Raw genomic sequence first — 21,814 nt, forward strand, 5'->3', positions numbered from 1 at the left:
CTCCTGACTTTCAGTCCAGTGTGCTTATCACTTAACTAGAATATTATATTAGGATAGGCTGTGCTTCATAAGGCACATACCATGAACTATTCTTGGCTTACCACAATGAATACTGATTTCATGTTTGTCTTATTCTATGCAGGTACTGTAATTTTCCTCCAAATGGTGACTTAGCAATCACAGCTGCTTCTATTCTGTGTGTTGCCTTCTAGGACATGTGTCAGGGGAAGAAAACTTCAGGATCATATGGCATGTTCCCAATGGTGAGCCCTATGGGTGGCTTAGATCACTTTTGTGTATATTCATTGGCTTAGTTATATGGCCCAATCTTACTCTGTGTGGTCACCTTACTTCCAATACAATGTTCTATCCCTAGGCAATTACATTGAGAATATAGTCTAACCTGACAGTAGGATGTGTCTTCCCATCTCAACAGCTCAGCACCTCTTTGGTTTTTCTCATTTTAATAATATTTAAAATGTGTTTTCAACAATTCAAAATGTAGGTCTTAAAGAGGTCTCAGAATTAAAATATGAGGGGCACCTGGGTGGCTCAGTCGGTTAAGTGTCCAACTCTTTTGATTTCAGCTCAGGTCATGATCTAACAGTTCCCGTGTCTGTGCACTGACAGTGTGGAGCCTGCTTGGAATTTTCTCCCTCTGCTTGTTCTCTCTCGTTCTCTCTCTCTCTCTCTCAATAAATAAATAAACTTAAAAAAAGAATTAAAATATGAAAAAAATCTTCTGGTGACTTTTTCCTAATGTGAAGCTCTATCATATTTTACCTAGTTTAGGAGAAGATATTAACAAGAAAAAACAACCCCCCATAAAGACCATAATAAACTCATTAGAGGTTTTCTGAGGGCCACAGCATAAAAGACAGGCTATTTCCCTCCACCATCTGCTGGTAAACAAACAAACAAATAACTTTTGAATTACATGGCCCTCTATAAATTGGAAAGGGCCATCAACTTGGCGGGTCTGTATAATCCCTATCTCTACACATCTCCTAAGAGCCCTCTTAGTAACCGAACAATTTCACAGTTCTAGAACTACTTAGAGATGCCTGGTTGTGGCCACTACAGCTCTCCTAAAGCCTTAACCTGGGAAAAATCTCATTTCAACTCTGTTTAAGTATCTCCTCATACACCCACCAAGGGAGTCAAGTGCAATTTTTCAATAGGCTCGGGAATAGGAACTTGGATGTGTGCTCTCTATATGCAATTTTCCATTGCCTTTAAATTCCAGGATGGCTGAGAAATAATTTCCAAACACATTCTTTTAAAGAAAACCCAAGGAGGTCTGTGAGTAGCTGATGTCAACTGTGAACACTGAGATGAGAACTCAGGAAGGGGCTAGCCAGTATTGTGGCAACCGTCTCTGGCCAGGGCCCTGACGTGGAAAAAGCAGGAGCCTCTCTGTGGTTTAGTGAGGAGCTCGGGAAGTCCAAAGAAGGAAAACAATTTCAATTTCTAGGATCTGACACTAACAGACCCCAAGTCCATTTTGTGCTTAACCCAAAATGAAGTATTGAGAGAAATTTATAAAATCTTAGTACCACAGAATGGTCAGAGGAACTGGCAAATTTTTACTCTCATAGGAGAATGGTTTTTCATGTAAACCATAACCCCATAAAAGGCATCTAGGTTTCTCTAGATGCATCTATTTGTTTATTCCACTGGTTTGGTTCCAACAGGTGGCAATATTTTGGGCCAGTGGTTAACTTCTGTTATTCCCTAGTCTTACCTCTGGCCTTGACTTTAAAGATATACATTTTACGGTTGTGGAAGGTAAAAGAATCTGGTATGTTTTTATCATTAAGGACTTGAATTTCTTTTAAACAGCAGTTCTCAAACATTTTGATCTGAGGATTCATTTACACTCTTAAAAATGATCAAGGAGGGGCGCCTGGGTGGTTCAGTCGGTTAAGCGTCCGACTTCGGCTCAGGTCATGATCTCATGGTTCGTGAGTTCTAGCCCCGCATCGGGCTCTGTGCTGATGGCTCAGAGCCTGGAGCCTGTTTCAGATTCTGTGTCTCTGTGTCTCCCTCTCTCTCTGACCCTCCCCCGTTCATGCTCTCTCTCTGTCTCAAAAATAAATAAACATTAAAAAAAAAAAAAATTAAAAAAAAAAAAATGATCAAGGAACCCCAAAGAGCTTTTGTTAATCTGGATTATAACTATCCAAGTTTATGGTATTAGTAATAAAAACTGAGAAATTTAAAACATTAATTCATTTGAAGATAATAATATTCCCATGTTATAGGGTACCATAAATAACAATCTTAAAGAGAAACAGCTATATTTTCCAAAACAAATATTTAGCTTTTTTTTTTTGCAAATCTCTTTAATGTCTCAGTTAGAAGATAGTTGGATTCATATACACTGTCCTTTCTACATTCAATCTGCTGCAATGTTATTTTGGTGAAAGAATATAAAGAAAATCCTTCCTCATGCAGAAAAGTAGACAAGGAAGAAGTATTTTCATAATCTTTTCAGATAATTTTGCGTGTTTTTCTTTAACACTAAACCCAAACTCAGCTAGTGGTAGTTTCTTAAAGTTTAATGCAGTGTGGAATCTAAGACCCTATCATGAACTTCTCATACTCTGTGACATTAAAATTCATCAGCCTGGATGTTCTCCAACATCAAAAATCAATTCTCTGATTCTCCAGACACTAACTGAATATCCTACAATTTAACTTTATTTTGAGACTCCCTGGAGTTAGCGGCAAACTCCACAGGATTAAGGGCTCAGTCCCACAAGGACATTCCCACTTTATTTATTTATTTTTAAATGTTTATTTATTTTTGAATGAGAGCGAGAGAGACCAAGTGAGAGTTGGGGAGGGGCAGACAGAGGGAGACAGAATCTGAAGCAGGCTCCATGCTCTGAGCTGTCAGCCCACAGCCTGATGTGGGGCTCAATCCTATGAACTGTGAGATCATGACCTGAGCCGGTCAGACCCTTAACCAACTGACTGAGTCACCCAGGCGCCCCAGGACATTCCCACTTTAGATGCCAGTCACAAATATTGGGTCTCCAAGTTACCTGTATCTCTTTCTGACTTGGCTACAAATCAGAGGTTCCCATGACCCCCACTCCCACCCTCAGTTTTGATTATACTATGATGGCTCACAAAACTCAGGGCAACAGTTTACTTATTAGTGATTTATTACAAAGGATACAACTCAGGAACAGCCAAATGGAAGAGATTCTTAGGTCAAGGCTGTCTGTGTGCACAGAGCTTCCATGCCATCTCCACATGGTCACCCTTCCAGCACCTCGATAGCTTACCCACACGGAAGCTCTCCAAACCCTATGATTTAAGTGTTTTTATGGAGGTTTCATCCCACAGGCAGGATGATTAAGTCATTCTCCAGCCCCACACCTCCCCCCAGAGGTTGGGGGAGGTGGGCTGGAAGTCCCAGGTTTCTAATCAAGGTTTGGTCTTTGTGGTGACCAATCCCCATCTGAAGCTAGCTAGAGTTGACTGATTAGAACAAAAAATACTATCACCCAGGAAATTCCAAAAGATTTAGGAGCTTTGTGTCAGGAACCAGGAACAAAGGCTAAATATTAGAACAAAAGATGTTCCTGTCACCCCTATCTTTGTGGAAATTACAAAGTTTTAGGAGCTCTGTGTCAAGAAATCAGGGAAACGGCCAAATATATAACATACAGATATTTCTTATTCAGCCACAATCTATCAATATTCAATATACCAAGAAAGAAAGAAAAGAGAGTAAGAAAGAAAAGGTTTTAGCATCACCACTGATTTCATCAGAAAAAAATCTTTAAATATTGGGATACTGTCAAACTCCTAGTGGCAGATACAGGTTTTCCAAAAGCTTGAATTTTCACTTGAAAGCCTGAATTTTATCACTGGCAATAGATAGCATCAGTTGTTTTCCTGAAGTGACAGGCTCATTTCATTCATTTTGGAGAAAATGTCTGCCAAATACCCAAGTCTGTGTAACCACAGTTTGTCTGTCAGCTCTTCTTTCAAGTAAAAATGGTGTTCCATGAAAAAAAAAGTATCACAAACCACCATGAAGAGCTTCGCCTGCAGACAACCACCAATCTCATTTTATTCCACTGCCAAGGTTCATGCTAAGTGGCATCAATTTTACCCACCATTACTTTTGTGTCATCAGAAAAAAATGTCTAAATAGTGAAGACAACTAATGTCTTAGCATTAATGGGAAAACAGTCTAAGGCATTACAGACCCAGGGGTCCAAGAATCACACTTTGAGAACCACTGCATTAGAAACTATCCTTCTGTTATAGAGACTAAATAATGCTTTCCTGAAGTTCATTTATAGAAACAAAAAGAACTAGAATTACTTGCAAATACCCTAAGAAAAATACTCAGTCATTTTTGTCACCAATGTGTAAACCCCTAGAAAGAACTGTATCTTTTAATATTTGAACAGCACACTGGGAATGCAATAAATAATAACAATGAAAGTAGTTTATGTTTATTGTAATATTTACCACTGGGAGAGAATTGTGCTATGTATTTTAAAGGCATTATCTCCAATATTGTATAGTACCATATCCTCACTTTATAGATGAGGAAAATGGGACACATATGGGAAAAGAATTTGACAGGGTCACAAGCTGTATGTGGTACAGTAAAGATCTGAACACACAAGGCCTAATTCCTAGAGCTTGGTTGGACCCATAAACCCTGGATTATGTTCTATGTCTCATCTAAACTCCAAATTTCTTATTGTGTATCTCCCACGTATGTATGACCATTTAAATCTTCAAGGAGAAACCACATGTCTCATGTCAACCACAGTGCCTAAAGTAAGGGCTTAATAAATACTGGGATGAGTGACCAAAGGACCAAGTAAACCACCTTGCTATCTTTAAGCCACGATGGTTGGTAATCATGTAAAAAGTGAAATTCTGATGTGGTAGGGTCCCCTTTCTAAGGAGAGAAAAAAAGAGAGAAAAGGGGAAAAAAAAACCCAAAAAACTTCAAGGTAAGCTGGCTATGCACCTAAGTGACAACATCCCTCATGACCTTGTAAACTGAGATTACTTAATCAGACTGTTACCAAAGAAATACAAAGTGTATTTAAAAACTATGCCACTGGACGTTGGGGGGCTCAGTTCTTTGGGTACACACCCAACTGAGCGGTGCCAGCAGGAATAAAGTTGCTTCCTGGAAAGAAATGCCTCGTTGTCACCGCTCTGTGTGAGAATCCTGCTACACGGAAATGGTGAGCTCCATCCATATTCTATTTAACTCATTAGGAAGGGCACCCACAGGGTAGACCAAAAGAGGCTGGCTCCTTAAAAGCTTGATAAGTTTTATGTATTCATGTGTGTGCGGGTGTGTGCACACATATCTCTATTACCCCATTTGCTAAAAAGATACACATATAGTTAAGACAGTTAACAAACAGGTAAGTTAGACCAAAACAAAACTAGTTTATCTTTTCCAGGGCAATAAAACCCCCAACAGCTTTGGGGTTGACTTCTAGACCAGGCTCTAAACCCTAAAGTCCTATCCCATTTCTGCAGATTAAGAAGTCACAGTGCTCTAGGGCTGTACACTGTTCTGGCCTTTATCAGTTGCGTATTAATCAACTACACCTAGACAACAAAATTACATCCCCCAGACTATCAGCAGAGTGAGGTCCGCGAAGAACTAAAGGTCAAGCTTTTACAAAGTAGACTGATCAGAAAATGCTGGCAAGTACCCCAAACTCAAGCAGTTTTGTCTTTTTCCAAGTTTGGCCTTTCTTCGTTTTCCCAGGTTTGGGATTTTTTTCGTTCTCAAACATTATACCTGTTTTCTGGATGTCGGCCGCACGTTTCTCTGTAATTTCCTGGGATGGAATTTCTTTCCGGGGGAGGACGGGAGGCGCAAGAGCTGGGCGCAGGATCCGGCGGCGGAGATGCGCAGGGGCTGACGGGGTCCCGGGGCCCCTCCGCCGCCCCGCGCCGCCCCGCGCCGTCCCGCGCCTCCCCGCGCGGCCCCAGGCGGCGCGCGCGGCCGGGGACGGAGGCGGGGGCGCGCACAGCGGGCTAGGCGGTGCGCGCGGGCGGGCGCCGCGTGGGGCGGCGGCGAACTCGCCCCCAGGAGAGGGCCTAGGGCTCCCGGCTTCCTTCTTCCGGCGCGCCGCCTCATCCCGGGCCGGGCGGGCCGCGGCACGGAGGCCGCCGGTGGCGGCGCCGAGGCGTCCGGGCGGGGTGGGCCTCCCGCGCTCCCGGGACGCTGGGACCCCCGCGCGCTTCGGCCCCAGGCCCGCGAGGCCCGGGCAGAGCTTCGCCGCCAGCTCTGCGGAAGGGCCCGAGGACCCCGGCGAGCTCCGGCTCCGCGGAGGGTGAGCTCGGGGACCGGCGGGGTGTGGGTGTCGTAGACCCCGGGGCCCCGACCCCCACCCCGTCCCGGGTGGACAGGAAAACGGGGTGAACCGGTCTTTCTTTGTGAGCACCATCCCAGTGTGTTTTGGTGACTTGAAGACCTCTCTAGTTGGTGGGATTAATGAGAGGAACCTTCATCACGGTAATTATGCAATAAGGCGGCGTCCTTGTTGCGGGATGGTGTGACCGGTGGAATGATTGATATTTGGTGATCTATAATTTACTTCTTTCATCTTTGGCTGAGAATTTGCATTTGTGATTGGGTGGAAAGAGAAAGAAAATGTTTCACTTGAGTGCAAGGAGCATGCAAAGAGAGTGAGAGAGAGCAGGGAAGAAGGAACATGTGCACCCTTTCCTAAGTGCACGATTAAGCACGGTTTTGGTGGGTGAGAGGGGAAAGGATGGTTGGAAACGCATCTTTCCTGCCAAATAGGCTCCAGAATGCTCTCAGCCCTGATTTTGATAATGAAGGACTGGTCAGAAGTTGGAGGTTGAGGTATAAATTTCTGCACTTCTGGCTAGGGAGATGAACCAGGTTTTCCAAAAGCTGTCGTTTTTGTTTTCCAAGTCTCTAAAGGCAGGAAAGGGCCGGTCAGTGAATGAATAGAAGGCAGTGCAGCCAGGTTCTGTCTGGTTAGCTAAGCGGGAGGACTGTCATAAAGAGTTTTTTTGTCTGAAGCACCCAGAGGCTGGGGCTTTGGGCCATAAAGAGTTGGGTATTGGTTAGTTTTAACTGCCAGAGTGAGAAATGTCTCAGACATTCTTAAAATTAGCTCAATTTAGCTCGGGCTTGCTGATCTCCAGTACCTACTTATTCACTCTGAAATTTTCAGTGACTGGGTTAAAAAGAAAAGACACAAAGAGAAACTAACCCCCCCCTCCCATTTTGAGCCCATCTTGGCTCAAAATTGGAATTTCCATCTTTGCTCTTGACCCTGAAAGAATAGAATCTCAAAGAAATACCTGAGAGGAAAATTCTTTCCTTACCCAAAGTGAAAACCAGAGTGCTTGCAAAACTGAACAAAGAAAGAAAAGAATCAGGAAATATCCCAGGCAATTTGCAGTTATATTCAGATCATTTTTCAAATGCTTGAGGTTGTACAATAAAAGGGTGGGAGAAAGCTAGAAATAGAAATGGGGGAGAGGTGAATTCAGGACCTTTGAGATTGCAGGAATGAAGAGTCTTTTTTCTTCTGATATAGGTCTGGAAGAATCTGGATGTGAGTACGTAAAGCTTCATCTTTCCATCTGCATAACGTGAAATTGCTTTTAATTTTAACATTGAACTCTTAAGAGTAAAAGGAAACACAGCTAGACTGTGCTACATGCATCCCAGGCAGTTGGGGTTGTATTATGTGTTAAATGAGTTGTATGTTTATTTTGTCAGCCAACTCTATTAAATCTGTAATCTCTAATTCCACGCATTTGGCTTGTTTCCAGTTACTCATTCATGATGTGTCATTTGGCTAGAAATTGCCAGGATGTTAAAGCCTAAAGAAATACAAAACCCAAAGAACATCTTGCATTGGAAGATTTCATCATCCCATCATCCTCTACAGGAATTCTTTACCCAAAGAATTCTTTATGACATTCTTTATGTCAAACATAAAATAGATATAACAGGATTTAATTATTTTTTGCAACAGAACTTATTTCATTTTTTGTATGAATTTACATGAGTTTTTTAAACAGGTACTTCTTTTGGTACATTTAGAATATTTATTCATTTGTCAAAAATTCCATATACAACCCACCTCTGTAAGAAACCTGTTGTGCAAACTGTACTTGAATAATCAAAGTGGTTGACTGTTTCCAAAATATAAACCAAGTTGTGTTACATAAGATCTTATCATTTTTAATGGTGCTTATTGTTTGTTTTTTTTTTAATTATCCTATACGGTGACAGGAGGAACCAAGAACCTCAGGCAGAGCAAATACTTCAAGGAAATGTGGACCCCAGGCTTCAGAAGGTGCGTGAAGGAGAATGTGATCTCACTAGTTATTTGAGATTCCTGTCATTTAGTATTCTTACTGCCTCTTTTCTTGCTTGTATGGAAATTTGGGGAAATTTAAAAGCCTTAAGTAGGAGTATGTACACTTCTACTTAGAAATGTTTCCTGAAATATAATAATAGAAGCAACCTCTTCAGCCTGGGATTAAGTGAGTTTGGTACTGGCTGAGAGCAGTGCCTGAAGTGTAGATAGCCCCAGGCAGGCGTTTGCTGTTTGTTATTGTTATTCATGAGAATCTGTCTCAGACACATTCTTCAGCTGGACAGAGTAAGGGGTATGTTTTCATCCTGGTAACTAAGGCTGATCAGTCGTTCTGAGACTGTAAATTTTAGTAATGATTAATGGCCCAGTAGACAAAGGAAATTTCTGAACTTAGATTGAGAGAAGCCCTATGAATTTAGAAGTCACAGCGACTGTCATGGCACTTTATATATATATTATAAATTCATACACAATATTTTATCTTACTACCTTGTCATTTTTAGTGATTTTATTGATTAGGTAATGACATTTTAGGTCCAAATACAAAGATACGGAATAGTTGATTGTTGAATGTCCCCAGTTGCTCCAGCCCTCAGCTACCTAATCTCCCTTCTTCCTATCAATCCCCCAAAGGCTACCAGTTCCTTGTGCATTACCAGGCTTTTTTGTTGAAGTTTGCCTTAGTGCCTGGTTATGTTTTGAATTACTGTTTTAAAAACTGAACACCGGACTCGTGATCCTTTCCCTGGGGTATGTATGTGGTGGGGGTGGGGACTCAGGAGTTGCCAGCTCAGTAAAGGACCCTCGACAGGATGCTTTATCTGGGCCACTTCCTAGCCCTTTAGCTCACTCAGCATGAGGGACACTGTCTCCTTGCTGCTTTGGGGCCACTGGGACACCGACCAAGCTGTTGGCTCAGGTGCTACATGATTTCCCTCACTCTATTCCATCTCTTCTCAACATTCCCCTTACCCTTCTCTCAATCGTGGCACTTAGCACTTGATGTGATTATATATATTAATAGCTCTATTTGTTTATGGCCTATCTGCCTCTGTAGAAGCACCATGAGAGCAGGGAGTATATGTTGTCATATTCCCGAGGCCTAGAACAGCTCCTGGCTCAAAGTGGGCACTTTGTCAATATTGCTGAATGAATAAATGAGATTTGGGAAAAAAGCTATTGTAAACAGAGTTAAATGGGCTTATTTACCACAGGACTTTTTCAGAACCTTCAATAAGCAAGCATGCATAGAAAAAGTAGAACAAGGCAGGTGGGAATCAAGCTCTTCAGCACAAACCCAGAAAGGTTTTGTGTTTTTGGATGGCAGCTCAAACACAGGGAAAAGCCACTGGCAGGAATATTATTGGCAGCTGACCAAATGGATTTACAAGCATCTTGTTGCAAATGCAGGGGAGAAAGAATTTGCACCAGAAGATGGCAATAGAACCAAACCCATTGTTAGTCATTACAAACATGTACAATGTGCACTTTTAGTTTAGAGAGAGGGGAAAAAAAAAAAAAAGACTGGGATTTCTGGTAGGTTCAGCTGTGTTCTTGCTTAGCTCACCCTGCTTTCCACATAAGAGGGGAAACCACCTTATCCACTAGTTCTGACTTGTGGGGTTTTCTGAGTCCAGCCCTCTGGCTAGGTCTCAGAACCTGATATCTTGAAGTGAAACTCTCATTTAATGACTGGAAATAAGAAAGCTCTGAAGATGGGTATGCTGACTCCTGGGGGCCCAGGGGCCCTTTCGGGGCAGCACACCATGACCACAGGGGGCCTGGGGCACGCTCAGGTTTGCCACCATTAGCTGCAAGAGGCAACTTGGGAGTTGTCTTGGCTCCTTGAACAAAGGAGAGTTAATTACAGAAAATGTCAGGCTTTTTAAAGGCCATTTGTCACCGGGCTGCAGGGAGAGCCGTGGCCCTTGGCAGAGCCATGGAGGAAAGACTGTTCATTTTAAGCCCCAGTCTCTGCACACAGAAATAGTGAGTCTTGAGGGTGTCATTGTTGGACAGGAGGTAAACCCCATGGAGAATTTGTATATTCAGGGGAAGCAGTGCAGGTAGTGGCGTGGGCTTGGAGGAGTTGGGCCTAAGGGAATTTGGAATCCCTTTCTTCTTTGTTTAAACAAATGGGGTGAATTACTGTAATTTTTCCAAGGTCAGACCAAATCCAAATTCTACAGAGGCTAGTTACCTCTAGGCAGGAGGGCTGGAAAAGAACAAATGGGAACAGTGATAGAGGTCTATGATTCTAATTAAACCTTGTTAAGCTGTTTTTTCAGGGTACATGTACATCAATAGATGCTAGTTGACAGATAATCTCTTGCTACTGGTTTTCATTCTTATAATGGAAAGAAGTGGTGGGAGAATGGCTATTATGTCAGAATGCCTAGAATCTGCATTTTAATAAGATCCCCAGGGATTCATGTGGGCATTAGAAGTTGAGGAGGGCTGGGGGCTTGGACCAGCAGTTCTCAGCCCTGGCTGCTTATTAGAATCCTGTGTGGAGCTTACAAAACAAGTCCTGGATCCATCTCCAGAGATTTGTGTTGTTTGGGCTCCAGTGTTCTTGGGGCCCAAGACATTGCTATATTATTTAAAAGCTCCCCAGGTGATACTAAAGTACAGCCAGGGCTGGAACACTGCCCTAAACATAAAGCCAAACACCATTAGGTAGATACCTAGATTGAGAATGCATGTAGTCTCAAAGCAGAAGCATGCTATGGCTAACTGGAACCCCTAGTCTGTAGGATTTCTGAAAATCCAACCCATCAGATACTGTGGATCTTACTAGTTGTGTGCTAGTTTTTAGAGACCTCAACTATGATGATGGTAAGCTAGTTTTTAGAGACCTTAACAACGATGACAATGATGATGGTGGTGGTGGTGGTCTAGGACGGTAGGTCTAGGTGGTGATGTGAACCGCTTAGCTGGGTTAGAACACTCCTGCTCCACTTACGGAAATGATGTTGAGCCTGCGGAATGGCCAGGTAGATGGTGCTTTACATTTTTGACTCTGTGCCTGAGAAACAGCTTCAAAATTTAAATCAGATCATGACACTACTACCTTTCTTCTCATGGAGAGCTCTCTTCAGTGGCTTTGCATTGCTCGCAAGGTGAAACTAAATTCCATAACTGCTGTTTTAAGATACAGTGTTGTGTGACCATATCTGCTTTTGCTCGTCTCTAACCGTGCTCTGGAAACTCCAGCCACAGGGGCTTCCTTTGGTTACTCAGGGGCCCCTGGCTTACTCCTGTGTACCCCCGGGCCGCTATTCCTTGCTGGTCACCTGGTCTGGAACCTGTGCCTTTACCGCCTTACGAAACTGCTATCTCTCATCTCTGCCTAGGTTCTGTCCCGTTGTATTTTCCTCTCACAGCATCATGTCTTTCTATCTCATACCACTTAGGGGATAGACTCTTTGATGCATGTGGGTGTCTCCGTTAGACTATAGGCTCCATAAGGACATAAACTGTGTATATGTGTTTGGTTTGGGACTCATTGTTGTATCCCTGGCATTTATTTTTTTGGATGGATGAATATACGTTTTCATGATGAATTTGGCAAATAAGTATTTTTTAGGTTATTGTGTCCTTAAAACTATATGCAGATATACATCTACTCCTGTTTGTGTGTTATATGTTGTAAACTGTAGAGATACCAGCCCTGAGGGGAAGGGTATTTTGAGAGGGACCAGGCTTTAGTCTTACTGGTTCTGGTTGGTGCACGTAGCACATGACTTGGAGAACAAGTCCTGGTTTATCTAAATTTTTGCCATGACAGCTTTTTCTCTTAAGTCTATGTGTGATTTGTGAACTGCCTCACTGTAGATGATGAAAAAGGTAAGTGCTTAAAAATAGTGCATCTCTCCACCTCAGGCTTTCTCCCCGCAGCAGGAGCCTCCCTAGAAAGCATCCGCATATAATGTCGTGTTTCCTTGCAGGCCCTGGGTGAACAAGCCTTCCCATCTTCTGCAGGAGGCCCTGCCTTTCTCTGTGCAGGGAAGACCACCCTCCCTAACCCCTGCTGCTGCTTCTGTCAGAGGAGTTGAGTCTTACAAAGCGTAACACCCCGATGGAGGAGTAGGTCTGGAGGAGTAGGTCTGGGGTACAGCGTGATTAGAGCCAGGCAGGGGCATAGGGGGCCTCCAGCCTTATTTGTAACACTTTCTTTCCTTTACAAACACTCAAGTAAGTACAGCAAAACTGTTAGAGCCCAGAATCTGTTTTTGTTATTTTATTCTTTGTACTTTATGTTTTAAATATTAAATTATTTTTAAAAGCTAAACGAAAACTAGTGAAGACAGATATATTTACTAAATATTCAGACACATGTTGAATTTGTCACTTAACCACATTTTCTCCTGGCTGGAAAAGTGTTTACCATCCATTTCCAAGTGGTAAGGAAACTGCAGTTAGTAGAAGTCAGGTAGAAAAAATAAATAAAAACACCAGGGTGCATGTATGTGAGTGGCATTATTTGTATTTTGTCAGCTTTTATTATAAAATGGATACATGCTTGCTGCAAAAGTTTTTCTTTAATGTATAGATGTACAAAGCAAAAAATAACTGCTCTCATCCTCTCAAGATTGTATTGTATACATGTATATATATGTTTATATGTGTATATAATCACATACCTTCATATATGTAATTTTTTTACAGATAGGGTCACACATTCAGCTTTGCAACTTGCCCTTTCTGTTTCCATATACATTGACATTTTGAATCTATGTTATTGGCTTGCCCTTCAGCACAGAGTTTTATTTAAAAATAAAAAAAATTTTTGGACTTCAGGGACATTTATTAACCCCCCCTGGTCAGTATGTTTAAGTTGTATGTCTGTTCAAATGCATGTAATGCTGTGATTTATAAAATGTGATTTTATTTGCAAGTAATATTGAAGTCCTAGTAGCTTTTAATTGTTTTCTAGACTCAGGTAATAGATATTAAATATATAACTACTCTCACGTGGATATTGGAGAAATATTTTGAGGTTGAAATTGGGGGCCTCAATCCTTTAAAGAGCTTGGAAACTCTCAGATAAAGGGTTGGGCAAGGTGCCTTCAAAAGTACCTTTCAGCTCTCCAGAGTTTTCCTGGTAAGTTTCTAGGTGGATGTAGTCATTCAGCAAATAATGGTGGTTGACTTCTTGAGCGCCCGGCACTATTCTAGTCCTTGGTGTACTTAGGGGCGCTTACATTCCACTATGGGAGCATATAGTGAATGACTGAAACATTCAGGCTATAGTGGGTGCAGTGAGGGAAATGAAACAAGGCAGGATGATGGAGAGAGGCTTTTGGGGGGTTCCAACAGGGTGGGGGGTGAGGGAGAGCTGCCTTCTCCTCTGCTGTGCACTGGGAGGGGAGCAGGCCCTGCTTATTTCACATTTATAGAATCCCAGTGGCCAGTAGAGAGCGCTCCCTTTCACAGTGACTACCCTCAGGCTCTGTGGCCTCCAGGGAGGCCTGCAGCAGGACAGAGGGTCATTGGCAGGCTTCAGCCTGGTCTGGGCAGCTCTACTCAAGACATCGGTGAGGGCCTGTGGTTTTATACACCTCAAGAGTACATTTTTTGGCAGAGGCTATGGTTTATGCACTCTTATGCAGAGGCTATGGTTTATGCACCACTTATGCAGAGGTTATGGTTTATGGTTTAAACTCTCCATATCTGCAGCCCCCAATCAGAGTCCCCAAGTGTCTTGGGCTATCCCTGCCATTTCATCCTGATGGGGATGAGAAGGAGGTGGGGGCCTTAAAACTACCCTTCTTCTGACCTGATGCAGCAGCCAGGCTTTGGGTAGGAGAGGGCAGTCTCATTCAGTAGGAGTCTAGTTGAAGTCACTTTTGGAGTTGAGCGGGTTTGAAGTAAAATTGCCATCTGGAAGAAGACATTGGCCGATGTAAGTTGTAGAGGAGGTCTGTTGGCATGCTCTGTCTCAGAGGGGTCTCACAACACACTGGCAGGAATACAGTGGTGGTTTTATCCTGACAGATAAGAAACTTGGGTAGACTCTGGAAGAAGAGAATAGACCTATCCCCTACCCCCACCAACCCCAGGCCTGGGTGAAAGAGTAAAGCACTCCTGGCTTGAAATTAAAATCCAGGACTTAGGAAGGTAGGCACGGCATCAGGATAATGCAGGTCTCACTATTCAGGTAGCCCAGATGTAGAAATCTGAGCCACTTGGCTTCCTGGAGAGCAGGTGATATGACCCTTCATTTTCATGTAAGTCTGTTTATTCATTATCTCCCTACTTTTATATAGAGGTGAGCTCAGTGGGCTGACTCAAATTAGATCCCTTCAGAAGGTTAGTTCCCATTAGAAAGACTGAATTCTTAAGCCATAAAAACCTCCCAAGTGCTGGCTTGATGTCTGGGGAGGGTGCTCAGGGGCCAAAAGTATAGCTCTGATCAGAGTAGGACACCACGAGTGGGCAGTGCCAGGAGGTTCCCCTGCTCTGCAGAGCAAGCGTGTGTATGAGGGAGGCGGCCCCGGTGGTTCCTCTCCTCTGTATCCACTTGTCCATAGCACTTCTCTTAGTAAAACATGGGTTGCAAGCCCCAGGCCACTCAGCCCTGGGACCTATTCCTCAGCCTCCAAGACTTCATGAAAACTGGTGTAAGGGAGCAAATGCCTCTCTGTTCTGGTTGCTTACCTCCTCTCTGGTACTTGTCTCCTTTCTTTTTACTCCCTCCCCAGCCCACACTGGCTCCTCTGCCTCTCTGCCATTCTGGAGTGCTCCCACTGTGACCCATGGGGATGGACCCCTCCGAGCATCACTGTCTTGGAGGGACAAGATCAGTGGACTCAGGACTGCAGTGCCCTATGCTGCTGGGCACAGTCTGTGCCTTACTTGTTCCCGGAAGAGAAGGATTAGGAGCTCGAGTCCTCTGGGATGAGAGTCTCACCTTTCTTTTCCTGTCTCCTTGAGACAGGCCATGTTGTTGCTTTCATTTCTGGCCACCAAGAAGGCTGTTTGCAGATCGAATTGGAAAGTCACAGAGGGTCAATTTATGTTTATAGAGGGACTGTTATGGGCCACTTAATCCTCATGACCACTCTGGAAGGAGGAGGACCCTGTCTCAGAGGTGGGAAGTCAAGGCTCAGGGAGGTTAAGTGACTTGCTGAGTCACAGAGCTGATGAGTGGTGGAGCCACCTAGGGCTCTCTGCTTTGTGCCATGCTGCCTCAGAAGAGAAGGACTAAAGGAGAAAGGAAGATTCAACCAAGGCAGGCCAGCTGGCTTTAGGTGATTAGAGAGGGGTTGGCATGCCCCATGTTGGGTAGTGTAGCCAAATAAAACACAGGACTGCCAGTGAAATTCAAAACTCAGAGAGGCAACAAATAGCTTCTCGAAGTATAAGAATATCCCATATAATATTTGGGACATATTTCTACTAAAACATTATTCACAGTAGTGCCCCCTTATCTGCAGTTTCACCTTCCGTGGTTTCAGCTACCCACGGTCAACTGCACTCTGAAAGCAGATGATCCTCCTTCTGACAGATGTTCAGAAGGTCAGTTAGTTGCCTACCGTTATGTCACTGTGCCTACATCATTCACCTCACTTCTCCTCTCCTAGGCATTTTATCATCTCACATCATCACAAGAAGGGTGAATACAGCACAGTAAGATACTTTGAGAGAGAGTCCACATTCACATACTTTTGTTCTACTGTATTGTTATAATTCTTCCACTTTATTATTAGGTATTGTTGTTAATCTCTTACTGTGCCTAATTTATAAATTAAAGCTTCCTATAGGTATGTATGTGTAGGAGGAACCATAGACTATCAAGGGTTCAGTACTATCTGTGGTTTCAGGCATCCACTGGGGGGCCTTGGAAAGTATCCCCCATGGATAAGGGGAGACTGCTGTATTCCTCATCTGAAATTCAGATATAACTGATTGTCCTCTATTTTTATTTATTTAATCCAGCAACCCTATTTGATGACCTCAGGAAACACACTGACTGGGTCTAATGTGTGATGAGCACTTGAGGTTGACAGAGGGTAGCTCCTGAGCCACCCTGTAAAGACATGGGCTGCATGGCAGATGGTCAGTTCCCCATTGCAGGATGTATTCAAGTATAGGCTGGATAACCACTTGGTAGAGGGAATTCAGGTTTCAGATGCCTGGTTCCAGTGAAATTCTGGGAGGTAAGTGTTGAGACAAGCAGGAGAGTTGATTACCTGGGTCCTCACTGAGCTCTGTCCCAGCTGGCATTCAGAAGCTCTCTGAAATCGTATGTCATCAGCACCTTGTTGAGAGGACCTGTTCTCCCTGATGGCTTCAGTCAGCTAGTGAAAACCAACCCAGCCCACCATGGTTTCTTTAAGTGGTTTGGTTTGGCCTGAAAAAGCATTGTGTTAAAGGTGAAATGAAACACCCTTTTTTTGTCTCTCTTGCCAAGAATTGACTGTGACTTCCCTGTTCTTTATGTGTTCCCTGCAGCAGAGTGTGACTTCTGTGACCTGCTAAGGATTGACATGCCCTGCATCACTCCTCAGGCAGTGATAGCATGAAAAACACCCACCCCCAAGGTTCTGCGCAGACTCTTGCAGGCAAGTGAATGGAGAGAGAGAGAAGCTCCAGTGTTCATTTTTACTGTTTTAGAGATTCTGTAGGTGTGGCTATGTTTATCTTGTCAGCATGTCCGGATTTTACACAAGGCCTGCTTGTAAGTGCCTTACTATGGCTTCTGCCCTCTGCAGATTACCACAGCAAAGGTCTGGCCCTTGGCAGACCTCCTTCTGCCCACCTGCTTCCAGGCCTTGGCTGTCACTGGGCACCAGGAACATGTTCTGATGTTAGCTTGGGCCAGAAAGGAATCAAGAGGCAAATCTGCAAAAGCTTATCATGTATTCCAAAAACAAACAGAAATGGCTCGTTTCCATTAGAGTGTTTTACATTTTTTTGAATTATCAAATCGATAAGTTCATATTATTAAGAGTAAAATTAAGTTAAATACTAAGTCAAAATACCCTTGTATCAATAGAAAAAGATTTTCAAATATTTGTATTGATGCTACTAACTAAAATCACCTGTTCTTTTTATTACCTTTTGTTTAATTGATTTATTTATAAGTGCCAGGTGCATTTCACTTTTGTTTTCCAGGAAGAATTACTGAATGGCTGACATTTGACAACATGCACCACCAGTGGCTTCTGTTGGCCGCATGCTTTTGGGTGATTTTCATGTTCATGGTTGCTAGCAAATTTATCACGTTGACCTTTAAAGACCCCGATGGTAGGTATGCTTCCTTGTGGGATAGATTTCAGCTAATCCATACAATGCTGTGGTACTGTTCCTGGGTACATGCACAGATGACCTTTGTCACAGAATCAAAAGAACTTTAATGCCAGAGGTGACCTTGGAGGTCACAGCATCCAATTCCTTCATGTTACAGAAGTGCAGGAGAGGAGGTGGAAATGGACGAAAGTCTCTTCCCCTGTATCTCCCCTGGGGCAGGTGGAGCATACTTTGTCTTTGGGCTTCCTTGGTGACCTCTTCCCAGCAATACCATTCTCCAGAGCATCTGGTAGGCTCCAGGCTTGGGACTTCCCCCTGCTTCGTGTCGTCATGAGATGCTACCATGACTGACCAGCATCTCTGTGTTCTAGTTGGTGCTGTGTGCTGGTAGCCATGTGTTTGAAAGTCACCTTCAGTGTACTAGAAGGAAGGTGATTTAAATATGTGTTGGGTAGTCTTTTTTTTTCTTTTAATCTTTATTTATTTTTGAGAGAGAGAGCTGGGGAGGGGAAGGGGTGGGGGGGTACAGAGGATCCGAAGCAGGCTCTGTGCAGACAGCAAAGAGCCCTATGAGGGGCTTAACTCATAAACCGTAGGATCGTGACCTGAGTTGAAGTTGGACGCTTTAACTGACTGAGCCACCCAGGTGCCCCTGTGCTGGGTAGCCTTTGAGGACTTTTTGATTCCCCTTACTTGATGTAGGTGTTCAGATGAAGACATTAAGTGCACCAAATCCAGCCTCAGAAGAACATATTTTAGTTTATGCCCTTGACCTTTGCTTACCTGGTCATCAGTGGTTTTTTTTCTACAAATTGGACATACTCTGACGGCTCCAAGATTGACCTGAGTACAGTGAGGCTCTCTCTGTGATCTGTGAGGTTGCTGGGTATATGTAAGGAGGTGCACTGATGGTCATCTTGAGCCCCAAGGTGACTCCTTCCATGGCAAAGTGAGGCAAGACAAACGGGAGATGTTGAAAAGACTCATGAGCAGATTCAGGGTGGCCTGACAACATCTGCCTAACGGGGAGGATGCTTGTGCACATGGGTGTATACGACATCTTCACTTTGCATAGCCCTTTACACATCATCCTGCAGACAGCAGCCCTTAGGAAAGGGAGATCAGGAAAGTATCCGTTCCAGCTGTTTTTCCCACTTACTCCTGGTGGCTGCATGAACTGTGCCATCTGTGTGGCCAGCAGGTTACAGGGCCCTGCTCCAGCCCACAGAGCTCCCGGCTATGCTGAGGGCTGCCCAGCGCCCCCTGCCCCCCATTCTCACTCACTTGCTCTCGCTCTCTCACTTGCTCTCGCTCTCTCACTTGCTCTCGCTCTCTCACTTGCTCTCGCTCTCTCACTTGCTCTCGCTCTCTCACTCTGTCTGTAGGGGAACAAGGCTGGAGGCAGATGTGCAGGCCTAAGAGGATGGCCCTGAAATTGACCCTAAGAGGTGGTTCTCAGCTCCAGTGTTTGCACTCAGTAACTCAGCTCCTTCATGCTCGGGCCTGACAGGCTGTCATTACAGGTGCCACCTGCACCTTCCAGGACCTCTCGTGAGAACCTGAGAGGTTTTCACAGCCTCGGGAAGGCTGTGTTAACTGCAGATATCTGAGGTGGCCAAGAGCATCACAGTGCATTGTGGATAATCACAGATAATCATGGTCCATACCGGGGGCCTCTGTCAGAACAGCAGGTGCTGAATCTTGGGGCGTCATTGGAATCTGAAACAATGATCTCAGCTTGACCATTTGGATGTTTCTCCAGCTGCTCCGGTATAGTTAAGTGTACCTGTGATGGAGAGCCCTCCTTCAGCATCAGAGGAGTGGTTCTCATCCTGTGGCACATTAGAACCATCTGTGGGACTTTGTAAATCTTTCTCTGCTGGCCCAACCAGAGACCAAGTCAGTTAGAGTCTCTAGGAGTATGACCCAGGGGAGAACTGCAAATGTAGAAAGAGAGGCAGATGCTGAGGATGTGAGATCACTGTGAAAACGGGTCCACATCTACACATTTTACTCCTGATCCCCTTAAATGTCACCTAGTAAGTTAGAAGGCACTTTCAAAGGCAAGTCAGGAGGTTAAATTGTTTATGGTTTATTTTGTTTCAAAAAGTAGGAGTATAGGTAATATATTTTATGAGACACAAAAAATAAGTTGTGTGCCTCGAGTTGTAATATTCTCTGGTAGAATAGCCTCTGAAGGACATGTCATTCCTCAATGGTATCTGATAAGCGAGGTGTCATTCCACTAGGATGTGACAGGTTTCATGCTGAATGCTTTCAGAAAATTGTAGAAGCTCTAGAGGGTTTTGTGAAGTGGAGCAAATAGTCGAAGGGATAGAAGATGAAACCTAGAGGGAAGGATGAAAGGCTTGAGGATTTTAAACCTGAAGGAAAAATCTGTTTGGTGCTGTTCAAGTATTTTTTGCACCCTTGGATGTTTGGTGTGGTTGCTGTGGTTAGTGAATGGGGGCGCAGGGGTGCTGACCACTTCTGGTGGGGACCTTAGAGGCAGTGCAACACTTGGCCCCACTGCCCCTCCCCCTCCCCCCGGGAAGCCTGGCAGACTGCCTGGGAGGACAGTGTCAGCCCCATAGTGTGCAGGGAACATAAAGTGAGAACCCTTTGTTTTCAGGCCCCAAACATAACCCAGCCTTTCTTGAGCACACAGAACCTTACCTGATTGTCCCTAAATGCCTGGGTGGGGTCACGAAGACAGATGTTCACCGGCTTTCTGAATGAAGGAAAGGAGCTCCCATTGCTGGGTGTCTTCCAGTCTGGGTGATTGGGCAGGGATGGAACACCCACGAGAAGTCGAATACACAGCCTCTTGGAGGCTGTCGGTGAGGGCATCTCCTGCCACTCTAGGGTTCCATGGGTACAGACAGAGCATTTGTCTGGGGAGGCATTTAAACCCACTGGTGGATCTTGCGGCTGTATAGGAAACTGAATGAGGTTTGTGAACGTGTGACCGAAAGGGGTTTTCTCATGTGCTGGAATTTGTTTCACTCATGTTCACAGTGTTGTGGCTTTTGAACCGAAAGCACAATGTGAAGTATCATCACAAAGAAATAACTGACAACACAGTGCTCTCCTATATGACGAGGTTCTATTTTCTGTAAAGCAGATGGCACATCCTTGGTGTCAGCGTTCAGGGAGCTGATTGTAACTCTGGTGTTTGTGGGGCTGCTCCTTCTGGCTCTGACCTCTGGGAAATGGGGCTCTGTTCCAGAATCTGCCAGGGGACGAGTGTGTTTTCTTTTTACTCTCCTGTTCTTAATGATTTCCCTGCCACTTAAACTGATAGGAAGAGTGGATTTGTCTTGAAACACTGTTTAAAGTCTCACTTACCTTTTCAAAAAAATAGTTTTCTGGTCTTTCTTCAGCTCAGCAAGGAAGCCATGGAAATATTTGTGGAAATGACTCATCCTTGGTTAAAAAATTTCAGCGTCATACTGATCTAGGTTCAGGTGTTCTAACTGGACTGTACCACAAGAAATAAATCCCATTCAGTGACAGGAATTTGATGGCATGGTACAGTGAGACTTGAAACAAAAAACGACATCTTTGTGAATCTGGTGTGTGTGTGTAGACACTGATTTTTCTTCTCACTTCAATTTGACTTCCTCTTCCAATCTTTTGCCTCCGCTCAGCCCTTCACCTTGGCTGTTAGTCGCTTAAGGGTAGGGTCCGTGACCTGAACATCTTTGCGTGCCTTCTGCCTGCGTGTGATGGACAGGTGACTGACGCTGGGTGGCTGATGCACAGTGTGGTCAGGGAGATGAGTGGATGTGATCACTTCTAGAAGAACAACGGGGTACATCATTTGGCATGTTTAAAGACATTTTATAAAACATTGTAAATATAACGATGCCTGTAACAAAAGTGATCTGATGCTTTATGAGAACACTTGGCCTTACCTACAGGATCAGAATCCTTGATTCTGGAGCTAGAGGCTTGTTCCTAAAGGTCAGGGTGGAGAAGGAGACTGTCCCTTGATCTTAGTGAGGATAATAGCATCTGTGAAAACAAATGGTTGTTGACAGAGCAACAGAAATAAAACAAATCCAAATGTAAACTGTACTATCAGTTTTATTTGAAGCAAATATCAAGAAGTTTAAAATCATAAAAATGATAAAAATTGGTGGATGACTGACTGGTGTTTGTGGTATTGGAAGGCA

General features: G+C 44.0%; 2 protein-coding genes across 8 annotated transcripts in view; one reads left to right on the forward strand and one right to left on the reverse strand.

Moving 5' to 3' along the window:
• Positions 1 to 5,985, reverse strand: part of NMS (neuromedin S) — a 46,151-nt gene extending 40,166 nt beyond the window's left edge. For all 5 annotated transcript variants that reach the window (XM_042981171.1, XM_015544603.2, XM_042981170.1 and 2 more), the window contains exon 1: positions 5,807 to 5,985. The gene's annotated coding sequence lies outside the window, so the exon portion shown is untranslated. The remainder of the gene's footprint in view (positions 1 to 5,806) is intronic.
• Positions 5,986 to 6,121: 136 nt separating this feature from the next.
• The window catches only part of CHST10 (carbohydrate sulfotransferase 10), a 30,182-nt gene continuing 14,489 nt past the window's right edge, over positions 6,122 to 21,814 (forward strand). Inside the window, exons 1-5 of one of the 3 annotated variants that reach the window (XM_042981176.1) lie at positions 6,122 to 6,344; positions 7,587 to 7,608; positions 8,291 to 8,354; positions 16,839 to 16,948; positions 17,502 to 17,633. In XM_042981176.1, coding sequence (XP_042837110.1) covers positions 16,906 to 16,948; positions 17,502 to 17,633 — 175 coding nt within the window. In that variant the 5' untranslated portion in view covers positions 6,122 to 6,344; positions 7,587 to 7,608; positions 8,291 to 8,354; positions 16,839 to 16,905. Of the gene's footprint in view, positions 6,345 to 6,507; positions 6,527 to 7,586; positions 7,609 to 8,290; positions 8,355 to 16,838; positions 16,949 to 17,501; positions 17,634 to 21,814 lie in introns of those variants that run through there. The other 2 variants (XM_042981175.1, XM_042981177.1) reach the window with 2 other exon arrangements.

The sequence above is a fragment of the Panthera tigris genome, chromosome A3 (assembly GCF_018350195.1).
Source record: "Panthera tigris isolate Pti1 chromosome A3, P.tigris_Pti1_mat1.1, whole genome shotgun sequence".
Classification (NCBI taxonomy): domain Eukaryota; kingdom Metazoa; phylum Chordata; class Mammalia; order Carnivora; family Felidae; genus Panthera; species Panthera tigris.